This window comes from Ursus maritimus, unplaced genomic scaffold (assembly GCF_017311325.1).
Source record: "Ursus maritimus isolate PB19 unplaced genomic scaffold, ASM1731132v1 scaffold_14, whole genome shotgun sequence".
NCBI classification, from domain to species: Eukaryota; Metazoa; Chordata; class Mammalia; order Carnivora; family Ursidae; genus Ursus; species Ursus maritimus.
Genome location: NW_024423786.1, coordinates 57,477,571 through 57,504,086, shown reverse-complemented (window position 1 = coordinate 57,504,086; position 26,516 = coordinate 57,477,571). Strand labels below are relative to the sequence as shown.

The window sequence follows — 26,516 nt, the reverse complement described above, 5'->3', positions numbered from 1 at the left end:
CCCGCCTCCGCGCCCGCCCGGCGCCCGCCCCCGCCCAGCATCGCCGACCCACCCGGACCTCGGCGGGGAAATGGAGTGAGTAGGCGCGCTCCGGCCGGAGGCGGAGGGCTCGGGGGCCCGGGGGAGGAGGGGGCGAGGGAGGGGTGAGCCTCCCCCACTCCCGCCCCGCGTGGGGAGCATCGCGGCCCCTGAGCGGAGAAGGAGGTGGCGAGGGGGCTCCGGGACCCCAGCTCGTCTGGGGAAGGACTTGGGTTGGGTCCCGCCCGCCCTGAGGCCTCCCCCATTTCTGACCTGGGCGGCCCACGGGCTAATGGGTACTCGGGCGGTAGCGGCGGGGAGAGCCCAGGACGCTGGGGAGGGGGAGGCCTGTGTCTCCGCCCGCGCCCCACCCTCAACCCCGGGCTAGCCTCGATCCTGGGCCACCTGTGGGCTCCAGAGCGGGAGCCCAGGGGAGATGGACCGACCCCTCCCCATTGCATCGCACTGGCCTTGAGCTCACCGCCCACCCCCACCCCCCAAGCCTGAGCTCGCTGCTCCCTGTGCCCTGCACGCGCCAGTCTTGGCTCTGCCTGGCTGCTCTCCCTAAGGGCCACAGTGCTGTCAGGAGCCTATGCTAGGGCCTGGGTCCAGCCGCCAGATACTGTCCTGAGAACCGTGGGAGAGAGGGGGCTTTTCTGCAGCCTTCCTTGTCCGGGATGTGTGTGAGCTGGAGGTCCAGGTGCTTTCCAGCAGGCGAGCTTGGGTCTGATCCCTTCCCAAGGAAAGTGTCCCCAAGATGGGGCCCCAAATGGTGTAGCCAAGAGTCTGGCTGGCCTACGCTGCAGGTGGAGTGGGCAGCCTTCGTCCCTGTGGGGTTTGGTGAGGAGCTTCTGGGGCGTAGAGGGTTCTTATACATGCAGGCTGGCTGAGTGTGCCGGCTCATTTCAGACAGAGAGCCCTCTCTCTTCCTGACATCAGGGTAACCCCCAGGCCCCACTCCCACAGGTGGGCGCTGGAAGGTTGTGAGGTGTGTTTACATGGCCAGGGGCCCCCCGCCGCCCCGTGTGCCGAGGCCAGCAGCCTCCTTGCTTTGGGCCAGGTCCCCCACCCTGGCTGGAGGCCTGGACATGGAGGTCCAGCTGGCCCACCCGGCCCGGCTCCTCCTGCCCTTCCCACTGGGTGTGTTTTCTGAGCCGACAGTTCTCCTCCAGAGATTCACCCGTGACCCGCCACACCCTCAGCTGGGTGGGAGCTGCTGCCTCCCGCCCTCCCCAGGAAGGCGACACCCGATGTCCTCTGCTTTTGAAAACCCAGACAAAGGCCCAGTCTGCTCCCCCACCCAGCCCCGGGAGCCCAGCCAGGGGCTCAGGGGAGCCAGGGCCCGGATGTGTCTGCCCTAGGTTCCCTGACTTGTTTATCTGCTCTGCTCCCCAGGCCCAAGGGGAGCCTCTGGGTCTCCTGACAGCAGACCCTGAGTAGAGTGTGGCTGTGGGGAAGGGGCTGCCTCAGGGGATGAGGGGTGAAAAACAAGTAAAATGTCCACCCAGAGCAGAAGAATGAGGGGATATTCTGGTTGGACCCTGTTGTTTCCTTTCCTGCTATCCCTTTCATTCTTGATGGTGATAGAGAGGCCCAGAGAGGGGCAGCCACTGCCCCAGAGCCACACAGCATGGGTGGCCCCTGGGTGCTTGGTGCCCTGGCCCTGTGCATTTTGGTCCTGGGTCAGATATGATGCCATGGGCCCCTCATTGGGTGGATCGCTGGTTTTTCCGGGTGCAGACGTGGGGCAGGGACTTGGCAATCACCGATAGAGAGAAATCCTCTGTCCCATGTGCTTGGGTTGAGGATGGGTGGGGAGTGGCTCCATCTGGTGCCGTCCCGATGGTGCACCTGCCCCTCGTTCTCTCGGTCATGCTTCTTTTCCAGGAGGCAGAGCAGGCTCTGGGCATAGAGGCAGCGGCCGCAAGGACCAAACCCCTCATTCCCTCTCCATGGATTTTGCCATCAGTCATAGGAGATGCTTGTGGCTTATGGTGATGCTGGCGAGTTTCCTTTAAAAATAAATTTAAGAATTTCACAAAATTTTAATTTAAGTATTAAAGATTAAATTAGTTTTTGTTGATTTAAGAATTTGAGGATTTAACAATTCTTTTTTTTTTTTTTTTAAGATTTTTTATTTGAGAGAGAGAGAGAGAGCATGTGAATGCCAGTGGGGGAAGGAGTAGAGGGAGGGGGACAGGCAGACTCCACGTTGAGCCCAGAACCTGATGCGGGGCTTGATCCCACAACCCTGAGATCACGACCTGATCCGAAACCCAGAGTCAGGTGCTTAACCGACTGAGCCACCCGGGCGCCCCTTAACAACAATTTTTGAGTAACTCCAGGGAGGCCGAGGGCAGGATGGCTGATACTGCGAAGTTGGGGCAGAATGACAGACACTCCTGGGAGCATGTCCGGCGCTGGGTGGGAATCCTGCCCTGGGGAGGATTTGCTGTGTGGCCCAGGGTGAAGGGCTGCTACCCTGGGAGCCTCAGGATCTGGCTGGTAAACTAAGGCTGGGTTAGCTCTGAGTGGCCTTTTTCAGGTGCTCAAACTCCTGTCCTCCTGTTCTCAAGGCTCAGACCTTGGAGCCAGAGCGGGAGGGCAGATTCCTCCCCAGATCCCTTCCCCTGCCTGGACATCCTCAAGGAGAAGGTCTCAGCTGGGTGCAAAATGGGTCCTTAACGCCTCTTTCACACTTGTTAATCTCCGTGTTTAATGAGAGATTGAACCAGTTAAAAGGCAACACTGTCCCGTGATAATTGAACCTAATAACAAGCTTTTATTCTCATTGTATCTATTTTGCAATGTTTTTACTCTGATGTTTGTGGGAGCGCCTTCTGCTTCTCGGTCTTAGTAACAATGTAGCATTTCGTTCTGAAACTAGGGGGATTCACTGGAACAGTGAGTGGATTTGAAGGGAAAGAACATTCCAATGGTAGTGGAGGTGGTGGCAGGAACACAGGAAGGTGGTTAATATTTAGTAAGCACCTGCTGTGTACTGGGCCCTGTTCTGAGTGCTTTGTGTGAACTTGCTGGATCTTTACAGCAATCCTGCAAGGTAGGGAAACTGAGGTACAGAGAGGTGACCTTGACGCACCTGGGGCCACAGAGCTGGGATATATATGCTTCTGGGTCCTTTCAGCTGCCGGGTTGGGGGGGTGGGGGGTCTTGGCACCTTCCTGTGTCCCACGGGGCTGTGATCTGGGCCGGGGCGGGGGGGCAGCAGTCCTAGGTATTCTGACATTGGCTTTTCACCCTGGTTTGTCTCCTTGGCCACACGGAAGGTGGCTTTGGCCCCTAAAAACATCTACCTTGTGCCTTCGCACCCCAGGGACCCCTTCTGTGTCTGCTGATTTGGGAATGGGGCATGGACAGGTGGAGTCCTGACCCCTCCATGAGACTCTGAGCATGTCACTCACTTTCCTTGGAAATCTGCTGAATGGGGACATGAGTGCACCCAGCCCCCTCCCAGGTGGGTGCAGCTAGAAGATGGGGCAGGTGCTGTATAGTCTTGACCCTGTAAGTACCACCGGCAGGAGTTCTTCCCCAGCTCCATGGGGAGGTCCATCTTCAAGGGTCTCAGATGTTGATGCTGGGAAATGGGTTGATGTTCTTTAAAAAAATCATATCACCTTTTTCCAAGTCTGGGACCCTATCTCCTTCCATCCTTCTGCATTCAGGAAAGCTATCACCTGTTCATTTAGGTAACACTCCCTGCTGACCCTACTAGCCTTGTGTGGGATCAGGGCCCTGAAGGAGCCCATGGAGGGTCTTCTCCATGGTGTGGGGAAGGGTTCTTGGTCCATCCCTTCATAGACCTTTTCTATGAAAGATATTTAAAGTGTACCTAGGGGCGCCTGGGTGGCTCATCTGGTTAAGTGTCTGACTCTTGGTTTTGTCTCAGGTCATGATCTCAGGATCACGAGATCGAGCCTGGCTTCAGTCTCGCACTCAGTGAGGAGTCTGCTTGAGATTCTCTCTCCCTCTTCCTCTGCCCCTCCCCACCTTGCAGGCATGCACACTTTCTCTAATAAATAAATTTTTTAAAAGAAATAAATAGAGGTGACATAGGTGGGAGGAGGGTGTGCCTGGCAGAGGGACTGGCCGTGCAAAGGCTCCGAGCCCCAGCAGGGGAGCCATGGGCAGCCGTGGATGGTGTCCAAGCAGGAGAGCGGTGAGGTTCTGACCCAGGCATAAGAAAGAGGCCCTGGGGCTGAGGAGTACGTCAGGGCTCAGTGTGGACAGTTACTGCAGGGGCGGCTTGGAGAGAAGGGCCAGGGTTGTGGGGGAGACCCTGTGTCTGGGCGGCAGAGACCTGACTTCAGAACGCCGTGGTGCTCAGAGCTGCCCACAGGTCAGGGGAGATGGCGCAGTCCCTGGGTGCACAGGGAGGGTGCTTTGGCCAGGCGGCAAAGGGACCCCACACAGCACGGGGATGGCTGAGTGCAGGTCTTGGTGTCTGAGGAGTGTGACATCGGGCTGAGGGGTCTGTCTTCTCTCAGGGGCTCAAAGCGGGAATTCAGGGACCATCTTAGCCCATCCCTGGGACAGTCTGGATCAGGCTGGGAATTAGGAGGGGAGCCCAAGCCAGGCCTTGTGGTGGGAAAGACAGGAGTCAGAGTGGGCGGGAGTCACTGCATGAACGAAAAGGTAGTGGTGGGCTGGGAGCCCAGCCTGGGTGAGCGGGGTGTGTGTGTTAGGGGGCAGCACTATGGGGCTTTGAAGGCCAAGTGAGGGGCAGGGGCCTGGCAGGGGAACTTGGGGTAACATCTGTCACGGAGTGAGAAGGCACTGCCTCGGTCGCTCTGTGCTCAGACCCTCCCAACCAAGGGGAGTTCAGGGCAGGGCCAGCAGGCTCTCACGATGCCCCGTGGGGTGGGCTGGACCCCAGCTCTGGCCCCAGCCCCGCCCTTGGTGAGAGGGTCCACGTTTCTGCCGTACAGATGTATTGTGTATATTCTTACCCCCTTAACTGAGGTGCAATTCACACACCACACGATCCACCTGTGGGAAGTACGTAATTCAGGATGTTCACGTAGTTGTACGACCATCACCTCTGTCTAGTTCCAGAACATTCCAGGAGCCCAAAAGGAAACTCCACCCCCAGGGCGCCTGGATGGCTCAGTTGCTTGAGTGTCTGCCTTTGGCTCAGGTCACCATCCCAGGGTCCTGGGATCCAGTCCCTCATCGGGCTCCCTGCTCAGCGGGGCGTCTGCTTCTCCCTCTGCCCCTCTCCCTGCTCGTGCTCTCTCTCTCTGTCAAATAAATAAATAAAATCTTAAAAAAAAAAAAAAGGAAACTCCATCCCCATCATTCCCCTCCCCAGCCCCCGGCCCCCGGAGCCCCCTTCCCGTCTGCGGAGGAGCCTGTTCTGGACGCGTCACACACATGGACTCCCACACCGTGGGGCCTTCTGTGCCTGGTTCCCTCCCTGAGCGTCGTGGGCTCGGGTCCGTCCCCGGGGCAGCGCGGGTGGGCGCCATGCTCCTGGTCGAGGCTGAGGGACATTCTTGTCCATGAGGGACTGTGTGTTTATCTGTTCATCCGTCAATGGACACGGATTGTTTTATATGTTAATTGTATAGTCACTTCTGAGGCGGTTGGGGCTTGTCCCTTGTCCTCTGTTGGACGTGGGGAGCCCACGTCCCGTTTCAGATAAATGTAAGATGTGACAGTGAGTTTCTTCTTCTTCTTCAAAAAAGCAAGTGGTCATAGGACAGGTGGTCCATGGGTGGGGGGTGCAGGAGTGTGACAGGGGAGGGAATCCTTGGGTTGGGTGGGAGCCTAACTGACTTCCTGGTCCAGTGAACATTTATTGAATCCTACTGTGTCCTGGGTGCTGGGGACATGATAGGGACAGAAAGAGACACCGTCCTTGTGGGGAGATAAGAGACAAAATAAGTGAAATGACTATAGAGTTGTTGCATGGTGGTGAGCCTGGGAGGGGACTGGGGACACAGAGGAGGCCTCCACGAGGAGGTGACTCTGAGGGAAGGCCTGAGAGAGTTAGTGAGGTCCAGGCAGGGGACGCAGCCAGTGCAAAGGTCCTGTGGTAGGAGCATGCCTGGAATGTTGGAGGGGAGTGGGGGCGGGAGGGACCTTGGCGCTCTGGAGCTGGTCTCTGCAGCTGGACTGAGGGCCAGCTGGCCTGAAGCTGGAGAAGGCCTCTGGAGGCACCGTTCCCATTCATGCCCCATTGCCCTTCTGTTGTGAGGCCCAGGGCAGGGTCCACCCCCCTCCCCAGGTTAATAGGCAACAGGTTTGCTCCTCTGGGTCTGTGGCCTGCTCTGATCTGTCTCCACCATGGGGGTGATGCCCCTTTGCCTTAAACATTCTAGAAAGCCCGGCATGCCTCATGAGCTGTTCATCTCACCAGTGACAGTAGCAAGCTCACCTGTACGGAGTGCTCAGGGTCTCGGAGGAAGAAAATTCCTCTCCGATGAGGGGAGAAGATCAGGAAGGCTTCCTGGAAGAGGCAGCTGCACTTGACCTGGGCTTGGAAGTGGAGGAAGGACAGGGGAAGGCAGGGAGCTGGTAAAGGGTGAGGGGCAAACGGCTGAGAGGTTGGGGCTCATTCAGGATGATTTGGAGGGAAGGGGCTGAAGGCAGACAAAGGCCCCCACAGGGAGCTGGGAGTCAGCAGTGACATTGGGACTCCCTCCATTCCAGCCACCCCAGTGGAGGAAGGGCCGCAGGGCTCCCTCCCTTACCCCCCATCTCAATGAGGCTCTGCTCCCCTTTCCTGCCCCCATGGCCAAGGCCAAGGCCACAGTCAGCTGTTTCCTTTGAGCTAGCACAGGAATGTCGCCGGTGCTGGGCTCAGCGCCGGCCCAGGCCAGAACCCCTCGTGCCACTGGGGCTGCGTGGCATGAGCTCTGGAAGGACAGGCTCGACTCCACACGCACCGGCGTCCCGCCTCAGACCCAGCTCATCCTGCCCGCTGAGTGACCTTGGGCGGGTTGTGTAACCTCTCTGGTGCCTTTAAAAAATAACTGCGTCCCAAGGCCGAGGCCTCTGCAGGCCCGTTTGGGTTTGGGCCTCATTAGCTCATCTCCTGAAGCCAGGATTATCTCACACGCTCTCAGCCCACACCCTCGCGAGTCCCGAGCCGCCTACATCGGGGCTCGAGCCCAGAATTTGCTCCAAGCACTGTAAAAATAATCAGGCAAGGACAGGAGTGTGCGTGTGCTGAGGGGGGCCTCCTGGAGGAGGGCGTGTCCCTCCACCAGCAGCTGCAAGCTGTGGCCCATTGCCCCGACAGAGCCAGTGGAGGCTCAGAGATGGGGGATGACTTGGCCTGGGGCACACAGCCCGTGAGCACAGCTGCCACACCTCTCCAAACCCAACCCAGGCGTCTTAGCCAAAACTCCGCTTCTCTGCCCAGCGTGTCTTGTGATCTGGCCTCTGGTTCTCTCACTGAGCCCTGGCAAGCGTCTCAGCCGTCCACCGACACCCCCGCCCCCCCACCACCACCACCCTGGTCGCAGGCCGGACCTCAGGGAGGCCCTGTGCTCTGCGAGCGCTGTGTGCACACCCCATGCACTCAGGAATCCGCCTGGCTGGACCCCGGTCCCAGCCTCACTGTCCGCAGCTTCGGTTCCTCCATTGATAAGACAGGGATAGTCATGCCGCCTGCCTCGCAGGACCGGCGGGAGGGTGCTTAGCAGGTGTGCTCTACACAGCTCCTTCCAAGCCTCAGTTTCCCGTCCTGGAAAACGGGACCGGGACTGCCGGTGGAAGGCGGCAAGCGCTGGGCTGAGGTGCTCTTACTTCACTGCTGTTTAATTCGGGTTCTGTGGTCGTACTGCGTTTTGTTTTTTGGATTTATGCTGCTGAGCATTACCTTGGCTTGACTTTAGCGGCCTGGGACCAGGGGCAGGTCCCGAACCGTCCTGGGTAGAAGCCCCTCCCCAGGGTTGCGCCCCACACCGGAACGGGAAGCACCGCCAGCCGTGGGGTAGGGTAGACCCCGTTACCTCTCCGCATCCCACCCTCTCCGGCAGCCCCTGAGGCCCAGGGCAGGAAACCCTTAGCCCCCCAGCGCCTGGCTGGGGGCGGGAGATGCTCTGCGCCGGCCCAACCCCCCTGCATGCCGGCCTCCGCGTTGCCATGGGGACGGCGCGGTTGCCAGGGCGACCGCCTCCCGCGGGCCCCATGGGGGGGGTGGCGCCTGGGGCGGGGCTGCTTTGGCGCCCTCAGGCATGGGGAGGGGCGCGTGAGGGGGGCACACAGCCTGTGCCCTTTGGGCTGTGACAGGGACGTTGATGCGAGGGATGGAGGTTCTCTTCCTGGGCCCCGTGCGCCTCTTCTCACTGTGCCCGCCTGACCTTCCCCTGACCTGGTTCCGCCGGCAGGGACACACCGCCCGAGCGAGGACACTGCCTGCCTTGTTGTCTGCGGCCCGGCAAGCTGGCCACAGAGCTGTCCCTGTGTCCCTGTGTCCGGCCTGAGTGGCCACCTGCCTACTGGGGTGGGGACCCAGCACTAGGCAGCTGGTTCCTCTGCCCCGGCCCTGAGTGCGCGGGGGGTCTCAGCCGCTATATGCCCCTCCCCCAGCTCTGCCTCCTTCCTGGTGGGTCCCTGGAGGCCACGTGACAGCTGGGAAAGGGTAGGTGCGGGGTGTGGCCCAGAGCTGGGCAGTTGTAGTTCTGTCTAGTTTAGTCCCAGCTCTGCCACCTCCCAGCTGTGTGGCTGTGGACAAGTGACCTGCCCTCTCTGGGCTTCCCGTTCCAGCCAAGGGAAGAGCGTACCAGGCAGAATGAACAGTGAGTGCAGCGATTCTAAGGCAGGAATAAACTTGGTGCCGTTGAGGTACGGCCAGAAGGTCCTGGTGGCTGGAACAGAGTAAGCAAGTGGGAGAACAGAGGAGGTGAGGGAGGAGAAGTGGGTCGGGTTGAGCGACACGAGGATTTCTTTCTTTCTTTTTTTTTAAATTTTTTAAAAAAGATTTTATTTATTTATTCGACAGAGATAGAGACAGCCAGCAAGAGAGGGAACACAAGCAGGGGGAGTGGGAGAGGAAGAAGCAGCCTCCTAGCGGAAGAGCCTGATGTGGGGCTCTATCCCAGAATGCTGGGATCACGCCCTGAGCCGAAGGCAGACGCTTAACCGCCGTGCCACCCAGGCGCCCCTACACTAGGATTCCTTTCAAGGGGTGACGGGAGCCAGGGAGACTTAAGAGCAGGAGAATGAGTCGTTCTGATTCTTGTTTTGAGAACCTGCCTCTGGCTGTGGGGTGGGGAGTGGATTGTCAGGGGCCAGAGCGGTAACAGACTATGGTAGAGGCCTGGGTTGGGAAATGTGAGGTTTGCAAAAAGTGGAGGGTGGGCCTCTGTAGGGAACACTGGGGGAGTCACCTTGCCTGGATCACACAGCGTGGTGTGGCAGACTCAGAAATGTAGCTGATCGGGCCCTACAGGAAGGGCCTCCAAGCTGGATTGCTGGATCAAGCCTTTCCTGAACTCCACCTAGCTGAACCCAGCCTCCCTGAGGAAGAAGAGAAGGAAGCCACAGAGGGTGCGGCTGGTGCTGCTGGGTCTGGGAGGCACAAAGGGGGCAGGTGCCACCCGCCAGGAAGGGAAGAGCTGGGTGGGGTCACCTGGCCGGGGCGTGGGAGCCAGATGGTTTCATGGGTCTCAGCGAGGCCAGGAAACTGAACCTGAGTGGAGGGTGGTGGGGCATTGCAGTTCATGATGGATCTCCACCGGGAGCAGCCACCTGGGCTGGGGGGAAGGGCTGCAGCTCAGGGGTGGGCCCAGCACCCTGTGTGACTTTGGGCCTCTGTTTCCTTTCTGAATCACAGAGGGAGGGGGCACATTACAGGAGCTGGGGCATCTGTTCCCGCTGTTTGTGCAAATGGGGAACCAAGCCCAGAAGGGGTGGAGGGTCTTTGGAGGCCACAGGGTGGCTCCTGGTTCTGATCCAGGGCCAAGGGCTGGTGGGGGTAGCAGCAGAACCAAAGGATGGTCTGTAATTTCAGTCCCTGTGAAGATGAGGGGTTTGGGGTAGATAGCGGGACCTCTGGGGGTGCAGTTCCACTGCTCGGAGCCCCCCCTTGGGTCCACCAGGCCCCGCCCCCGGGGGACTGTTGAGGCCTGCCAGAGTGGCCCTGGGACCCTTCAGGACCCACCTCCTCTTCCAGCCTCACCTTGTCACTAAGGCCCTGGAGGCAGGAGGTTAGTATCAGACCCATAGTCCGCAGTCGCTCAGGGCTTCACGGGTCCAGACATTCTACTGAGCACCTACTGTGTGCGGCTTCCAGGGACCCCCGTGAGAGACCATGGAAGGGAGAGGCCCGGTTTTGAAATCTCTTCCCCGACGGGCCATGTGGGTACAGGGGTTGGGGGGGGAGGGCAGGAAGTACTCCCCCTCCCAGTCCTGTCCCTTCAGTTGCAGCTGGCAATACTGACACTTACCAGTCTCCTGCCCCACGCCGGTTCAAGGCGAAAACCACACTGCGTGGCTTTCAGAAAGCACGCAGTGGACAGGAAAGGGAGTCTGGGGCCGAATCTGGGTTTGCCACTTCTTTGCTGTGTGTTCTTGGGAGGCTCAGAGCCCTTTCTGGGCCTCTGGGCTCCCGGGAGACTCCAGGGAAAGCAGCTTCTCGAGAAGTCCCAGGGTAGCATTGTCGATTTTGCAAGTCTGAGGGCTGGGAGGGGGGCTGCTGGGCCCCGAGGCCTGCAAGTGTCCCTCCCAGGGCTGGACAAGAGAGGCTTGGTGATCGGAGGGTGAAGAGGGGGCTGTCCTGATCGGTCTCCGAGTCTTCCGCGTCTTCCTGAAACGCTCTTCTCCAGCCTTTGACTGCTGGTGAACTCCTCTGCCTCCTTCAGGGCCCTCTCGTCCGTCCTCCCCAACCCTTCCTGAGTCTCTGGGCAGAGCCTCACCCTCCTGTCCTTGGGCCCTGTTCCGAGGGGGCCGCAGGAGGGTTTGTTGGAGAATTCATGAGGTCATAAGGCTGGGTAGAGAGGACAGTGCCTCCTCTGAGGGGGTGGGGAGGGACCCCACTTTAGAGCCGGGAAATGGGGAGGCAGCATTGCTTTTGGCAGCCGACCAGCTGGAAGACACAGGGTGGGATTCGAACCAGATCTGTGGAGCGCAGGCTGGGGTGGGCGCCTGCCCTTGACCTTGCGCGTCCCTCCCTCCCCAGGGTCCTGGCGGCAGAGACCACGTCTCAGCAGGAGCGGCTCCAGGCCATTGCCGTGAGTTCCCTGCCCCTCTGACAGTGTACAGTGTAAACAGGGGTCGGGCTCCCCACACCCAGCCCAGGGCCCTTGGGACTCAGCACCAGGGTGTGGCAAGGTCCCCGGGAAACGAGTGCCTGGTGGTGCAAAATGCAAATGAAGAGACCCCCACAGTCCTTCGAGTGTGGGCTCTTACACCACTAGCTTGCGAAGACCCTCTGTGCAGTGAGGGGGATACAGGCTGGGGTGTATATCATAGACCTTTGCGCTTACGCTGGAGCTGGGGCGCAGGGGGCATGGGGGGCAGCGGGGGGCAGGGGGGCCCATTCACAGAAAAGCAGGGTGTGCGTGGGCAGAGCCTCCGGTGGTTTGGGGGGGATCCGCGTGGCCCCAGCCCCGTCCCGACGGTCGTGTGCGTCCCCGTCATCAGGAGAAGCGGAAGCGGCAGGCCGAGGTCGAGACCAAGCGTCGGCAGCTGGAGGACGACCGTCGGCAGCTGCAGCACCTGAAGGTCCTGAGCGGGCAGCCTCAGGGCCCCCCCAGAGCCGGCCTGGCGGGGGAGGGGGCGGCAGCGTCCCGGGACCCGGGCCTCGGCCTGGCACAGGGGTTGGGTGGCAGGAAGGCACCCGGATTCTGACCTCGATCCCTGTCACCCCCAGTCCAAGGCTTTGCGGGAACGCTGGCTGCTGGAGGGGACGCCGTCCTCGGCCTCGGAGGGCGATGAGGACATGCGGAGACAGATGCAGGAGGACGAGCAGAAGGCGCGGCTCCTGGAGGAGTCCATCCGCAGGTGGGTGGGGCAGGCCGTGCCGGCCCCTGTGGAGTCGAGGGAGCCAGGGCCGGGGGCCCACCCCTGGGCTGGGACGGGGCTGGGAAGGCACGTTGCTCTGAGCGCGGTGGGAGCAGGGAAGAGCCCCATTCACAGGCTTCGATGGGGGTGTAGGTGGGCTGTGAGCACCTGAGCTGGGCGTGAGGCGGCCCAGGGCTGCCCAGCAGGACCCCTTCCTTCTTCCAAACGACCAGCAGAGCAGGTGTGTGAGGGCAGGTCGGTGAGCTCAGGAGGAAGGGAGTGGCCGGCAGCGGCCTCCCTGGGGCCTTCCTGGCGCCAGCCCAGCTGGTGAGTCCTCCCTGGCTTGGTTCTAATGCAGGCCACAGACGCCCAGGCAGCTGAGCCTGCAGGAAGTCTGGGGAGGGGCCCGGGCCAAGGGAAAGTGACCATCCCCCGCCCCCACCCCCGGGGGCTGGGACAAAGGGCCTGGAGTTTCCGGGCGGGCAGGGGCCCAGGCTCAGCCCAAGGGCAGCAGGGTCAGGGTGGAGGGAAGTGACAGCCAAAATTCCAAATGTCCACTTGGCCAAGGAAGGCCTGAGAGGCCTGGGGCCTTCCCGGGCCCCACAGCATGCTGGCCCACCGCCCAGCTGGGTGCAAGGCACACCCACTGTGAAGAGCCGGGGATCCTGTCCTCATGTGTTTGGTTTGGAAAAGGTGGGGCAGATATGAGCTGGGATTTTCCTTCCTTTGCCTGTTTCCCCACCTGTGAACTGTTAGCCTGGGTCGGAGGGGGGGCTCAGACAGGGCTGTCCAGAGACAGCCGGGGCTGACCCTGACCGGGCAGAGGGGCATAGGCCAGCGGGACAGAAAGTTGGTGGAGATTATTGGCCGCTGGGGACTGGACAAGGCGGGCTTCTTTTCATCCCATCCTGCTAGGTGTCGCCCTGGGTGGGGGGCGCATGTGCAAGGTCAGGTGCCTTGATGGCTGACAGCCCTCACTTGAGCCTACCGTGTGTCGGGCACACAGCAAGTGCTTTGGGGGGCCTTGGCTTTCTTCCTCCCAGGGCAACCACCTCCTCAGATGCCCCTGCCTCCTGCATTTTGCCCGCTCGGTGCCCCTGCCGGGACACCTCCCCCAGGAAGCCCTTCAGGCTGACCCTAACTGTGGCCAGTGTAGGCTCACTTCCTCAGGGGCCTCAGACTCACCCCCAGGGCCTGACAGGCCCACTGCCCAAAGCCTCAGGCAGGTGCTGGCTGGGCCGGGACTTAAGATCCTTGTTTGGTTTCCACTGGGTGGCTGTGAAAAAGATACATCATTATCTTCTTGTACTTGGAAGGTGACATGGTCTTTCCAGTTTCCCCAGAGAGATAAAGCTTCCCGTAAAAATAAATGCGCCTGCGCGGAAAACTGGAGAGTTGGTTGAAAACCAACAGAGAAGTAAACCGTAGCAGTGAGGGTGCCTGTGGACGGGCCAGCCTGGGGCCACGCCCGGCTCTGCTGCCTGCTGGCCCTGGGTGGTCGCTGCTCTGTGCCTCTGTTTCCCCATGGCGAGGGGGAAGGATGAGACTACCTCGCAGGGTGTGGGGTGACCTCACGTCAGGGAGCCCGGAGCGGTGCTGGTGCTCAGAAGTGCCCAGTAAGGGCGGTGGCTTCCTGTGCCCTCCCCAGGCTGCAGAAGGAGATCGAGGTGCTGGAGGACACAGGCCCACTCACCACCGTTGCTGGGGAGAGACCCGCCGCCCCGAGCCCGGCTAAGGACCAGAAGGCAGAGGTGGTGTTGGATTCTCAGCAGGTGAGGGGGTGATGACGCCCGCCCCTCCCCCAGCCCAGCCCCAGAGCGAGACACCCCCTTCAGTGTCACTGGGGCTCAGCACACAATTCAGGGCTGGGGCTCGCATGTGGGTTGCAGCCTCCTGCCCCCCTGCTGTGTGACCTGGGACATGGGCCTGCCTTCTCTGGGCTGCAGTCCCCCCCCCCACACCACCACGTAAGACCACCCACATGCTGGGATGCCATGAGGGACCACACGCGCACTACAGAGACCAGCCTGTAGGAAGCCCTCGACAAAATCCCTACTTGTCGTCGTTGATTGCACCTGTCACTGCTGTCACGTGTCCACTCCTCGTGACAGCCCTTTCAGGGGGGCGCAGGGTCGCCATTCGAGGGAAGACAAACACTTGAGACATTGAGAGCCAGAGCTCCCATCACCATGGTATGTTAGCCAGAATTCGGGAGTCTCCCCACGGCTCTCACTGTCATAGGTTCAGGCCCCCGGAGCGTCGTGAAGTCCAGCATCCCAGCTGTGTGGCCACGCTGCTCCCCTGGTCGCACTGGGCCTGCTCTCAGTCTGCCAAGGACTGGTGTGGGGCAGACCAGGGCGATGTGGACTGGGCCCTGGCCTTACTGCACATGTCAGCTGAGCAGAGGGGCCTGTATCAGGCGCCCAGAAGCACAGGGAGGATGGCGGGCCTGGGGCACTGCAGAGTTCCGAGGAGGCATTTGGTGCATGGCAGCACTAGGCAGACTTCCTGGAGGAGGAGGATTTTGAAAATCGAGTCGTTCTCTGGGCATGGGCTCGAGATGAGAGGGGGTTTTCACTGAGGTTCACTGAGCACAGACTGTGTGGTCCCTGTCCTCACGATGCCCACGTCCTGAAGGAGACAGAGACAGTACCTCAAGGGACAGCGACATGATGTGGGGGAACCTTTGGACTGTGGTCGGGGGGCTACGTGAGGAGCCAGCCAAACAGAAATCCACATTGCAGGAGACATCACGCACAAAGGCCCTGGGGCAGGAATGTGGTCAAGGGACAACGAGGCTGGCCAAAGTTGGGGGTTGGGGGGAGGAAGGAGAGGCCTATAGGCAGGGGTCTGTGGACACAGGGCCCTGGGGTCATCTAGAAGGTTTTGACTTTGTTTGGGGAGCACTAGGGAGCCATGGGAGGCTTCTGAGTAGGGCAGGGATGTTACCTGGCTGTCACAGGCTAAGGCAGGGGTGACAGATGCCTTCAGGAGACAGCATCTTCGATGGGGCCTCCAGGTGCGACGCCAAGCCCTCCCCACACTGCTCCGCCCACAGGTGGGGGCCTTGGTCAGCGGGATGGGGGCACCAGCACCCCTGACCTCTCTCCCTTCTTTCTTGCAGGCCCCGGTGGGCACGCCCAAAGGTAGGCATCTGGGAGGGAAGGGCGGGGCCTCAGTGCCCTCTTGTGGCCAGAGTGGGGTGGTGGGCGCGGGGAGGGTGCTCTTGTGCTGATAAAAGTAGCAGCAACAATGCCTGGTTACTCTGATTTCTCCTGGAGCCCGACCTGAGGCTGCCCCAGCGCCCCTCACCATCACTTCCCTTAGTTTTGATGACATCCCTGGGGGGGAGCTGTTACAGGTGAGGAATCTGGGGCTCTGGGGGGACACGTCTGCCTGAGGTCTTAGCCCGAGAGGCCTGAGGCTCCGGGGCGTCCCCCTGACCACATCAGGGTGCCGGTCTTGGCGAGCCCTGCCTCTGCTCCAGGTCCACCTGCTCTGAGCTCCCGCGCAGGTGGGCAGGCCTCCGTTTTCACGACTCAGCAGTCCCGGGGGAGGGGCACTGTTCACAGGCACAAGGGTCCTCCCCACACAGATGTGCAAGACGGCTGTGCAGGAAACACAAAGAAAAAGCCGAAAGTTTGAGGTCTGGGACCCACCTTTCCCTTCCTCAGCAATGGTTACGGGTAGATAATACGCATTTGCAGATATCTCACAAATGTGTGGGACATTTACATATATTTAATTATAAATGTCGCTTATTAAATATACTGAATTATTAAGTATATTAAAATTATCTAATATAAGTTATATTTTTAAAACATGTACCAAATGCGTCTCTTTTCACATCTAAAGCGTGGAAGGAAAGCCACCAGCCAGGACTGGAGGTGGTGGTCAGCGTGTCTTTGGCCTGATTTGTTGTGTGTTAATTATTCAGGGGAGTGTCTTACTGTGGAATTAAAAATTAGTAATTAAAAAAATTCACACAGACCTCTCAGGGATTATGTGAAAATCATTTGGGCTGAGAGATGGAAGTGGACTGGGGACTGGTGTGTGTTTGGGGCTTCGGGGTGGGCACACGTGTGCAGGGGTCCAGGCACATGTATGCATCGGGGGAGGGTCCAGACACCACAGTGTCCCGGTGTCTGGGGGTGTCTGGGTATCTGGGGAGCTGTCTAGGTGTCTAAGGGTATTGGGAGGGTGTCCGAGTGTCTGAGGGGTGTCTGGGTGTCTGGGGGGATGTCTAGATGTCTGGGGGTATCTGCAAGTGTCTACATGTCTGGGAGGTGTCCGAGGGGGTCTCTAGGTGTCTGGGGGTGTCTGGAGAGGTGTCCAGGTGTTGGAGGGGGTGTCTAGGTGTCTGGGGTATCGGAGGGTGGCCGGGTGTCTGGGGGTCTGTGTCATTATCTCTCTTCTGACCCCCGTCTCTCTTCACCCTTCATTACTGAACAGAGAAGCGAGTCTCCAACACCCCCATGAGGACGGTCGAAGGCTCCACCATGATGAAGGCAGGTGGGTCAGCTCCCAGCCTCGTCCCCTGTGTCCAGCTGCCGTCCTGGGGAGCCTGGAGAGGCGGGGGGCTAGGTCAGACACAGACATGCCCTCAGCAGGAGCTGTGGTCGTGGGGTGGCAGCTGGACCGAGGCCAAGCTCCGAGCCTGGGGTGGGGCTGGCTGCCCCCTCTGCTTTGACGCCTTTGTCACGTGCTGGCCCAGCTTCCCTGAGAAGACGGGCCCCTCGCATGGCAGTGCTCTAACCCAGCACCCCTCATGGCACCCCCCTAACCTTGCTGCTCACTCCTGGGGCCCGGCGGGGGCCACACACCTGCTCGCACACACCGGCACACGCCCACGGCAGCTCCTCCCTCCTCCGCTGTCCTCAGGCTGCCTCAGGATGGGGAGTGAGCGCCCTGTCCCTGGAGGTGACCAGGCTGGGACTCAGGCATTTCTGTGCTTCTGGGAAGCCGAGAGACAGGGTTAGTGCTAAGCGTTCCACAGAGTTGGGGTTCAGATCCCTGCTCTGCCACAAGATAAGGGCTCCTCCAGTCTCCACCTGCTGGAGCAGTGCCCGGGGCCTGGCACTAACTCGAGAGAAGTGACCAGTAATCACAGCGGGCAGAACCTGATTGCTGCTGCCGGTACTGGGGTGAGTTGTGGAGGCACAAAACCGAGGGCGGTGAAGACCGTCTTGGGGGCAGGGTGGCCAGCACACCCAGGAAGGAGAGGGTAGCAGGGGAGGCCGTTCTGCCCCAGGAGGCAGGAGACAGAGGGTAGCATCTGTCAGAGAAGTGGGTGTCTTCAGGGCCTCTGTGCCAGTTAGACCAGCTGCGCCCTGTCCCTTAGCCAATGACCTCTGTAGTGCACGACCCACCCAACTGTGTGTCTGGAGGTGAGGGCGTTAGGCTGTACAGGGACGTGGAATTAATTAACATGCATTCAGTCAGTCATCTGGCAAGCGCTTATTGAGCACCTGCTGTGTGGAAAATGTGTGGGCCACAGCCTGGGGGAGCTGACGTCCTGATAAGGACAATGCCCTATGCAATTAACCTATTGAGAAAATAAGGCAGCGTGCAGAGCTGGGGGGGGGGGCGGTTTAATCAGAGGGCTCCGGGGAGGTCAGACTGTGCAGGTGATGTTTGAGCAAGGATGCAAAAGAAGTGAGGGAGCAAGACATAGAGGGATAGGGGTTTCAGGGGGAGGGCACAGCAGGTGTAAAGGCCCTGGGCTGGACCGTACCTGCCTTGTGCAGGAATAGCCTGGAGTCCTGTGTTGATTGGAGTGGAATGAGTGAGGGGGAGAGAGGGAGGAGGTGAGCCCAGGGAGATGACAAGTGGCCTTCACCCCAATGCACCAGGGAGCCCTGGAGGGCTGCAGGCAGAGCTGGGACCTGCCCGACTGGGTGCTCACTGGTGCTGTCTGGCGGCAGCAGGGAGAACAGACAGTGGGTGGGGGGGACGGTGAGTGGAAGACTGCACTCACTGGTCCCGGCGGGGGACCCAGAGGGGGCGAGGTGTGGGAGGGCTCTAGATGTTCCCGAGGCAGAACCCACAGGATTTGCAGATGGGCAGACGTGGGGGGTGACAGAGAGAAAGAGGAGGAGGGACTTGCCTTGACCAGGGTGGGAAGACCTGGGAGGGGCAGCTTAAGAGGCAGAATGGGAGCAAGGCTTGGACGTGGTGATTCAGGGGCTCCCAGGGGACCCCAAGGGCAGGCGTGGAGGAGGGGGTGGGATCCTGGAATTCAGGGTGAAGTCCTGGGGGCTGTGGTCAGTCTCTTCATATGGTCTTTGTGATGATGATTTCTACAGAGTGGTGGCGGGATATTGGCTACTGAACCACGGTCCTGATGGGTAATGACACTGTTATTTCAAGAGGGTGTTATCCATTCTTTGTAGTGAAAGAGATGAGGGTCAGGTCGCTAGCTGACTGAAGAAAGGCGCGAAGCCCAGATACACAGACGTGCTGTCCACTGGGTGGTCCGGGACGGGGCCGACACCCAGCTGGGAGTGCGTGTCTGCCGACCCAAGTTCACACTTGGCTGTGCCCATGGTCAAGGAGTGCCTCCCTCCAACTTACTCTGCTGCTCTGGGGAAACAGGCAGTTTAAGGCTTTCCAGATGGGGTGGGATTGCAAGCACGGGCCTCGAATGCCGAGCAAAGGAACTCAGGCTGACGCCCGTGGTGCTGGAAGGCTGTGGGGGGATGTGGAGCTTGGGGGTTGCCATGGGGAGGGCGTCCGCACTGCTTGGCTCTGTGCTGCCGGCTCCCCTTCCCTGGCTTGGCTGCAGCCGGCGGGGGGCACGTGGGCAGGTGGCCTCGGGTAACCCGTGCCTCTCGTGCCAGCCATGTACTCAGTCGAGATCACGGTGGAGAAGGACAAGGTGACTGGGGAGACCCGGGTGCTGTCCAGCACCACCTTGCTCCCTCGGGAGCCACTCCCTCAGGGCATCAAGGTCTACGAAGACGAGACCAAAGGTATGCAGCCCCCACCCCCTACCCCCAGACCCCCACCCCACCCTCCTCCCACAGCCTGAGCCGGAGCCTGAGCTCCAGCCTGATTTGGCATGGACGCTGTTCGGGGCAGGGGCTCACCCCACAGCCCACTGTTGGCTTAGAGGCTGTTCAGTGCTGGGCCTGCAGCCCCATCTTTCGTTCACTCCAGGAACCTGCCCTGAAGCTTGGCTGAGCGCCAGGTCCTGGGCTGGGCTCTGGGACTTGAATCAGAGTGGGATTTAGCTCTGTCCTAGGAGAGCCCTTCAGCCTGGAGCTCATGAATAATTTAAATACATATTATTGTGATAAAGGTAACAAAATCCCCAGAGATGCCGACGGGGGGCCTTGAGAGGTTCTAGCAGGGCAGGGATGCTCCTCAGAGGAAGTGAGCAGGAGCTCATTGAACGCACAGCAGTGCACAAGGAAACAGTGTGTTTCACAGCATGTGCAAAGGCCCTGCGATGGGATGGAGTTTGCTGGGCTGGAGGAACTGAAGGGAGCCGGTGGGGCTTCTGTGGAGTGGAAGGAGGGGTCAGGTGAAGCCTCGGAGGGAGGGGTGTGCAGGGGCCATGGTGCTGAGCTCTGGTTTGGTTCTTAGGGTTCCCTCCGGCAGCTGGGAGGGGAACAGAGTATGAGAGACACCCACAAGGAAACCTGCCTGGGAGGAGCCGGGCAACCTTAGTCAAAAGCCCTAACATGTCTGTCTGTCTATCTCTCTATATATAATTCACACACATAAAATTCACTCTTTTTTTTTTAGGAAGAAAAACTTTCATTTAAAATGCATTATCCATCAGCATTTAGACAGCAATTTTATAAGTAGTTTGGCATTTAAACTTTGGTCATTTTTGGCATGGCCTGTAAGGATAGTTTATAAACTAATCTAGGGAGGGGAAGTTCCAGGCAGTATTTACTATGATGGCAGAAGAAGGAGACAAACCCACCTTCGGAAACAAAGTATGTTTTAGGAAGACATTAAAAAGGTACATTCAAAATTAAGGCAAACATTTGCTTGCTTCATGCAGTGAGGGTCATGGAGCTGGTCACCAAGCCAAGTATAAAATTATAGTGCCCGGCTCCAGAGTCCATTAGCAAGTCCACAAGTGCCGTCTTTCCAAGAAAATGATATACGGAGTGGAAGGGTCCAGAACATCACACGATTCGGAACACGGTTCAGTGGGTTTTGGTTTATTCACCATGTTGTACGCTCTCACTGATTCCAGAACATTTTTCTTCCCCAAATAGAAACACTATCACCCCTATCCTCACCATGGTGTCCACTAACCCTCTTCCGCTCCGTGGAGGAGTCTGTTCTGGACGTGTCACACACGTGGACTCACACACCATGTGGCCTTGTGTGTCTGGTTCCCTCCCTGAGTGTCGTACATTCAGGCTCCATCCACATTCGTATTTTATGGCCAAATAATATTCCATTATTTGGATGGATCACATTTTGTTTATCCAGTCATCAGCTGATGGATGTCTGGGATGTTTCTACCTTTTGGTTTAGAATGCTATACAAGTTTTTTTATGGGAATATGTTTTCTTTTTTTTTTTTTTTAAGATTTTATTTATTTATTTATTTGACACAGAGAGAGAGAGCCAGCGAGAGAGGGAACACAAGCAGGGGGAGTGGGAGAGGAAGAAACAGGCTCCCAGCGGAGGAGCCCGATGCGGGGCTTGATCCCAGGACTCCGGGATCACGCCCTGAGCTGAAGGCAGACGCCCAACGACTGAGCCACTCAGGCGCCTCTGGGCGTATGTTTTCATTTCTCTTGCGTGATACCTAGGCGTGGATTTCTGGGTCATACAGGGATTCTGTGTTTAACCTTTCGAGGAACTGCCGGGGTGTTTTCTGCAGCAACTGCTCCCCAGCCGTGTGTGAGGGTCCCCATCTCCCCACATCTTCAGCAACACGTGTTACTGACCATCTTTAAGTTATTATTATTACCACAGCCATCGTGGTGGTTGTGAAATGATAACTCACTGTGGTTTTGGTCTCCGAAGCCGCATGTTCGTAGAGGCTGCTGGGGTATCTGCTGGCATCCAGGGCGCTATGAAGGGGGCCTAGTCACAGCCCAGCTCTGCCATGGTTTGGGGACATAGACCTGGGTGGAACCCCGGTTCCAGCTCTCACCAGCTGTGTGACTCCGGGCAAGTCCCAGCTGCCTCGTCTCCTGGACAAGAATGACCTCATGGGGCTAAGGGCAGAGGACTCACCACTCAGTGCAGCCTGGCCCAGCCCTGGGGGATTCTGGACCCGCCAGACTGGACTCTGGTTGCTTAGCAACGGGAAGGGGATCCATTTCCACGGCAGCCAAGGGCTCGGATTCCTATTTTGGGGCAGTGGTGGGTTGGAAATACTCAGCTTGATTCTGTGTAACCTGGGCACACCCCACCCTGTGGGCCTCCAGCCCAGAGTTGCTGCAAAGCCTTGACGTATGGACACCCCTCCCCAGGGGTTTGGAACTGAAAGTGGAAAGCACTTTCCTTCTGGCCAGCAGCCAGGAACTGGAGCCCCGACCCTTGGCCCAGGAGGAGGCAAGTCCCCAGGGTGCCGGTGTGTCCCTGCCTCACGCAGCTGTGTTTCTAGGAGTTTGCTGGGCTGGCTTCCGAGTGTGGCCAGGACTCCTGCTGGTGCTAAAACCCAGCCCTCAGAACACGACAGATCAGACAGGCACCCACGAGGGATTTGGAGAGATTTGAAAAAGACATCGAGCAAGGCTCCTTGCACACATGGAGCTGCCTAGAGGGGAATGTGCCTTCCTTTCAAGCACGGGGAGAGCCTTTCCAGAAAGTGACCGTGTCCGGGTCGCACAGGCGGTCCTAAGGAGCGTTACAAAGTTTATATCTAATGCCCTGTGTTTCTGGACCGTAGTCCCCTTCTCCCCCAAATTTAAAAACACCCTTCTCGATGAATCTTGGCTTCAAGAGACAGTCTGTCAACATGGAAGTTATAAACTACCTCCACGTGAAAAAGGACACCGTAGATGGCCCAGGGACGGGGCAGAGCAGGGCTGAGAGGGGAGCGTCTGGCCTGCGGTGTGTTTCCTAGAGAACAGGAGATTGACCCAGCTAAACCACGGGGACCCGAGGAAGGAAGCTGTCACAATCCCTGAAACTCCTCGTGGGAGGGAGACACACAGCCAGGGAGACAGAGCAGGGACCCCCCCTGGCCAGCTGTGTGCCCGAGCGCTGGCCCCGTCTGTTCCCTGAGCGGCACAATCTTGGCAGTGGGAGAAGCAGACTGACTCTGCTGGGTGGCCATGCGGGACCTGGCTGCTGGGAATGTGGAAACGCTGCGAAACGCGGGACCACACAGTCCCCGTGCACTGGGTTCCAGTCTCCCCTGGATGCTGACGAGCGCTCTCGTGCCCGCAGGCTTTCCTCTGTGTGCGGATTTGTCTGTGTGCACAGATCCCAGCAGGGAGCTGCGAGTCAGCTGGTTTTAACTATGCGATTCAGTTTCTCATTTCCTTTTCAGCCTGGAGGGTGGCCCAGAGCCTTGCCAGGCCTCCCCTCCTCGAGATCCCGCTTACCCTCTCTCTGTCTGTCTCTCTCCCACCCCCACCCCTGCCAGTGGTCCACGCCGTGGACGGTACCGCGGAGAACGGGATCCACCCCCTGAGCTCCTCCGAGGTGGACGAGCTCCTCCACAAGGCCGACGAGGTCACGCTAAGCGAGGCAGCGTCCACGGCTGGGACCGCAGAGACCCGGGGGGCGTCCAAGGAGCCCGCGCAGACCACACCCTCCAGGCGGGAGATCACGGGAGTGCAGGCGCAGCCGGGAGAGGCCACGTCAGGCCCGCCGGGCATCCAGCCCGGCCAGGAGCCCCCGGTCACCATGATCTTCATGGGCTACCAGAACGTGGAGGACGAGGCCGAGAGCCAGAAAGTGCTGGGGCTGCAGGACACCATCACGGCGGAGCTGGTGGTCATCGAGGACGCGGCGGAGCCCAAGGAGCCCGCCCCGCCCAACGGCAGCGCGGCAGAGCCCCCCACAGCCGTGGGCTCCAGGGAAGAGAACCAGGTGGGGGCCGAGGCACCCGCCAGCGACTCCCAGGACCTCGACACGAAGGAGCAGCGCTGTAAATGCTGCTCCATCATGTGAGCCGCCCGGCCCCCGGCCCCCAGCCCCGCCCTCCGTACCTCAGTCACCCACCAGCCCGGCCCCGGCACCTGCCCACCCTCCACCCACAATCACGGGCCCCAGGACAGGCTGTCGTCACGTGCTCCTTCCGAGTTTTCTTTCACTGGAAAGACAGGGACAGGGTCCCCCACCCCATCACCACCCCGACACCCCCAAACCACTGAGCCGTGCACCTACGCCTGGTAGGAGAGAGACATGGACAGACCCACTTTTCCCGAAATGAAGGGCACCCCCCACGTCACGGCAGCTCCACAGAAGCGGCTCTCGGCCATGGCGGTCCTGGCTGGGGTGACCGGGGGCCTCGATGCAGCCCCAGGCCAGCCAGCCACCGTCTGGGCCTCCCGCCTGTGCCTTCCTGCCACCTCCAATGAGGTCCCTGAGGGGACGTCCCGCCGGAGAGGGACCCGGGGAGCCGAGGGCTCCTGGGAGCCCGCTCTGTCCCCGCTTAGCCCCTGGAAGTGGGGTTTCTCGGCCAAAGCTCTGGCGTCCGTTTCTTGGACAGCTGGGGTGAGGCCATTCCTCTTTGGGGAGTCTTGGTCAGAGGTCAGGTTCGAGGTCTTGGAGAGCAGCAAGGCCCCTCTAGACACCCCCAGCCTGATGTGCCCCTCCCCCCATGCCCTCTGTGGGCGTGGCCAGTGGATGGTGGAGCCTGGGAAGGGGGAGCCCCCGGGACACGCCCTTCCACTCGGGAGGGGTCCGTGACCCCTGCACTGTCTCCTGCAGGTCGGGCCCTTAGAGCTGCCCCTTGCACGAGGCACGGCCCCGTGAGCCGCTTCTTGTCCTGAGCTCTGACACCCACTGGGCCCTCCTTCCTCCTGGTGCTAATTTGGGGACCCTGGGGGGGGCTGCCCAGGACCTGCTTGGACCAGGGTGCTGGGTCCCTCCATCTGTACCCCAGAGATCAGGCCACCGCCAGCTCCACTGGGCTTGGCACATTTCGGGCAGCAGCGGGGCGCATGCAGCCCGGGGCAGGGGGCTTCCTCAGCAGGAGACCCCCGTTCGCTGCCCTGCCCGACGTGAGCCTGTCCCCCTCTCGCCGGGAGGGGTGAGGGGTGCGGGGTTCCCCTCCTGGGGGCAGCCGACACCTGGATGCAGCCGCGCGCCCCCAGAGGCACATCTGCGCATCTGCGCACAGGCTCACAGACCCTCACCTGTGAGCTGTGGTCGGTGAGGTCCCATCTCGGCCCCTCCCCTAGGGGCCCCGCCTGGTGCCGAGGGCAGGTGCGGGGGGCCGCCTCTGGCCGCAGCCTGGACCCCGATGCAGCTCTGCCCCTCGGTGGCAGGGGGAGAGGCCGTCTCTGAGGCGACCCTGGGCAGTGGCCGTGGGACCCCCTCTTCCTCCTTGAGTCCTCGAGCTGCAAGCCTCCGCTGAAGTGCCCTTGCTGCCCCTCTGCTTCTGACGTGTGACAAGGCCCTGATGTTCTTGACTTTCCCAGAGAAGCAAATAAACAGTGTGAACAGCCCCAGGCCCTGGAGTCCTTGGCTTTCACCTGGGGGGAGGGTGTGGCCAGGCAAGGGTGGGGCCCCAGGAGCAGGGCCGGCCATAAAAGGAGGCCCCAGGGAGCCGGCTTCTCCTTCCTTCCGCCCACAGCCCCTGTGCACCCTCGGCCTCACCCCAGTGCCGCTGGTGGGGCGTCCCTGCAGTCCCCACCTGTCCCTGGGCGCACCTGAGAAGCACCTGGGTAGGTAAGGCCTGCAGGTAGGGGGGCAGCCAGCCGTGGCAGGACCGGCTTTCTGTTAATTTATCCAGCCCACCCCACCCAAGGCAGCCCCTTGCTGGACTCCCAGCCCCACAGACCCGCAAGCTCTGCAGAGAAACCAGTCCCTGAGAAATGGGAGCACAGCGGGGGAGGGTTTACAGCGGCTGCCACCCCCCACTCCTGTCTCACCAGCAGATCTTGGAAGTTGCTGCCACCTCTGTGCCTCAGTTTCCCCATCTATACCACGGGCTTTACGAACCCTGAGTGGGAGGCCGCCCCACTCTGGGCGCAGGGCAGTTGTCCTTGTCTCCACAGTTGTCCCAATGAGCTGGGTGATCCAGTCTCTGCCCTTTGGGGGCCTCAGTTTCCCTACATAAGCAACAGGGTGGAGTGCATAAGATGGGGGGACTCCAGTTCAAATCCCAGTCCTCCCATTTGATGAAAGAAGAGACAGAGGGTCAGAGACTCCCCACAGCCAGCCATGAGGCAGTCAGGACAGAGTCCCAGAGCAGGGGATGAAAGCCCCCATTCACTCTATGTGTGTGTCCCCCTTTCCCCACCGTAGACGGACCACTGGGCCACTGGCTCCACTCCCCCAAAGATGCTGGGCTCCTCCAGTCCTTGACCAAGAATCAGGCAGGACCCACTGCCCAGGCTGAGCCTCGGTGCCCCCATCCGTCAGTGGGTCCTGGGCCTTGCTCACCCTGCTAACTTTTTTTGGCCCTTTGATGTCCTCGTTCGGTCCTTTATGTTGAGGTGGCCTGGGGTGTTCTCCCAGCTCTGTAATGTCCCCGTTTCAGAGGAGGGAAGAGGCTCAGAGAGGCTTAGTGGGATTTGAACCCAGGCCCAGCGGAACCCCCCGCCCCCCTCCCAGAGACCAGGAGGCTGGGCCCGCACCAGAAAGGAGCTCTCTGGTGCAGTAGCCCCACGGGGTGGGCTAAGCCAGGTGGCATGGCGGGGGGCTGGTTCAGGACCTGCTGTGTCCCTCTGGGCAGTGACACCCCCTCTTGGGGTGCTGGAGAGCCTGGCAGCAGCGAGAAAGAGGCTTGCGTGAGTTCTGGCTCCGTGGGGCTGGAGGCCTGGGGACCGAGGGGCGGTGCGCCTGTGCTGCCCTCCGCCATGCCTGGGTATTGTCTTTCTCCCTCCTCCTCCGGACTTTGTTTCCTGAGCTCAGGTGGGGCCAGGGAGGAGGGGGTGCACCTGCTTCCCCCAGGCGGGGCCCTGTCCCCTGGCAACCTGTGGGCAGGGCAGCGCCAGGCGTCTCTGTGCCTGTCGACAGAGCCGGATCCAGGCTCAGAGGTTGCCGGGGGCCGGGAAACAGCAGGTGAGGCTGGGGACGTGGTGTGGGGGCAGGACGGACACCAAGTTCAGGCAGGGAGGGGGCCTATGTGGGGTGGGGTTTGTTTCCGGCACAGGAGTGCACGTGCCAGTTGGTGCCCTGTGGGATCCTCGGGGTGCAGGGAGGGGGTCCCCATTCCCCACCCCAGCCCCCTCCTGCTGTGTTCTCAGGGGCTGGTGGGGGCCTCCCTTGTTCTGCACCCCAGGCCATCTCTGAGGTCTTGGGGGTCTCTATCCTTCCTGCCCCCCCCCACCTGGGGGAGCAGAGGCTCAGTCCCCGAACCTTGCTGGGGCCTCAGTCTCTGCCCTGGGCGTCAGGCCCCCAAACCCAAGAAACTTGAGCCCTGAG

The 26,516-nt window shown here is 60.2% G+C and overlaps 1 protein-coding gene across 3 annotated transcripts; it reads left to right on the top strand.

Annotated features, from left to right (window-relative positions):
* On the top strand, positions 1–24,591 carry PALM (paralemmin). Of its 3 annotated transcripts, none has more exons than XM_040629799.1 (9): positions 4–75; positions 11,168–11,219; positions 11,632–11,712; positions 11,861–11,991; positions 13,640–13,763; positions 15,116–15,137; positions 16,444–16,503; positions 18,831–18,962; positions 22,561–24,591. In XM_040629799.1, the coding sequence occupies exons 1-9, from the start codon at positions 71–73 to the stop codon at positions 23,088–23,090; spliced, it is 1,137 nt and encodes a 378-aa protein (XP_040485733.1). In that variant the 5' UTR covers positions 4–70; the 3' UTR covers positions 23,091–24,591. The 3 variants fall into 3 exon arrangements, with proteins under 3 accessions (XP_040485736.1, XP_040485733.1, XP_040485735.1); XM_040629801.1 differs by lacking the exon at positions 4–75 and adding an exon at positions 10,947–10,966; XM_040629802.1 differs by lacking the exon at positions 18,831–18,962 and having other exon boundaries at positions 1–75.
* Positions 24,592–26,516: the final 1,925 nt, after the last annotated feature.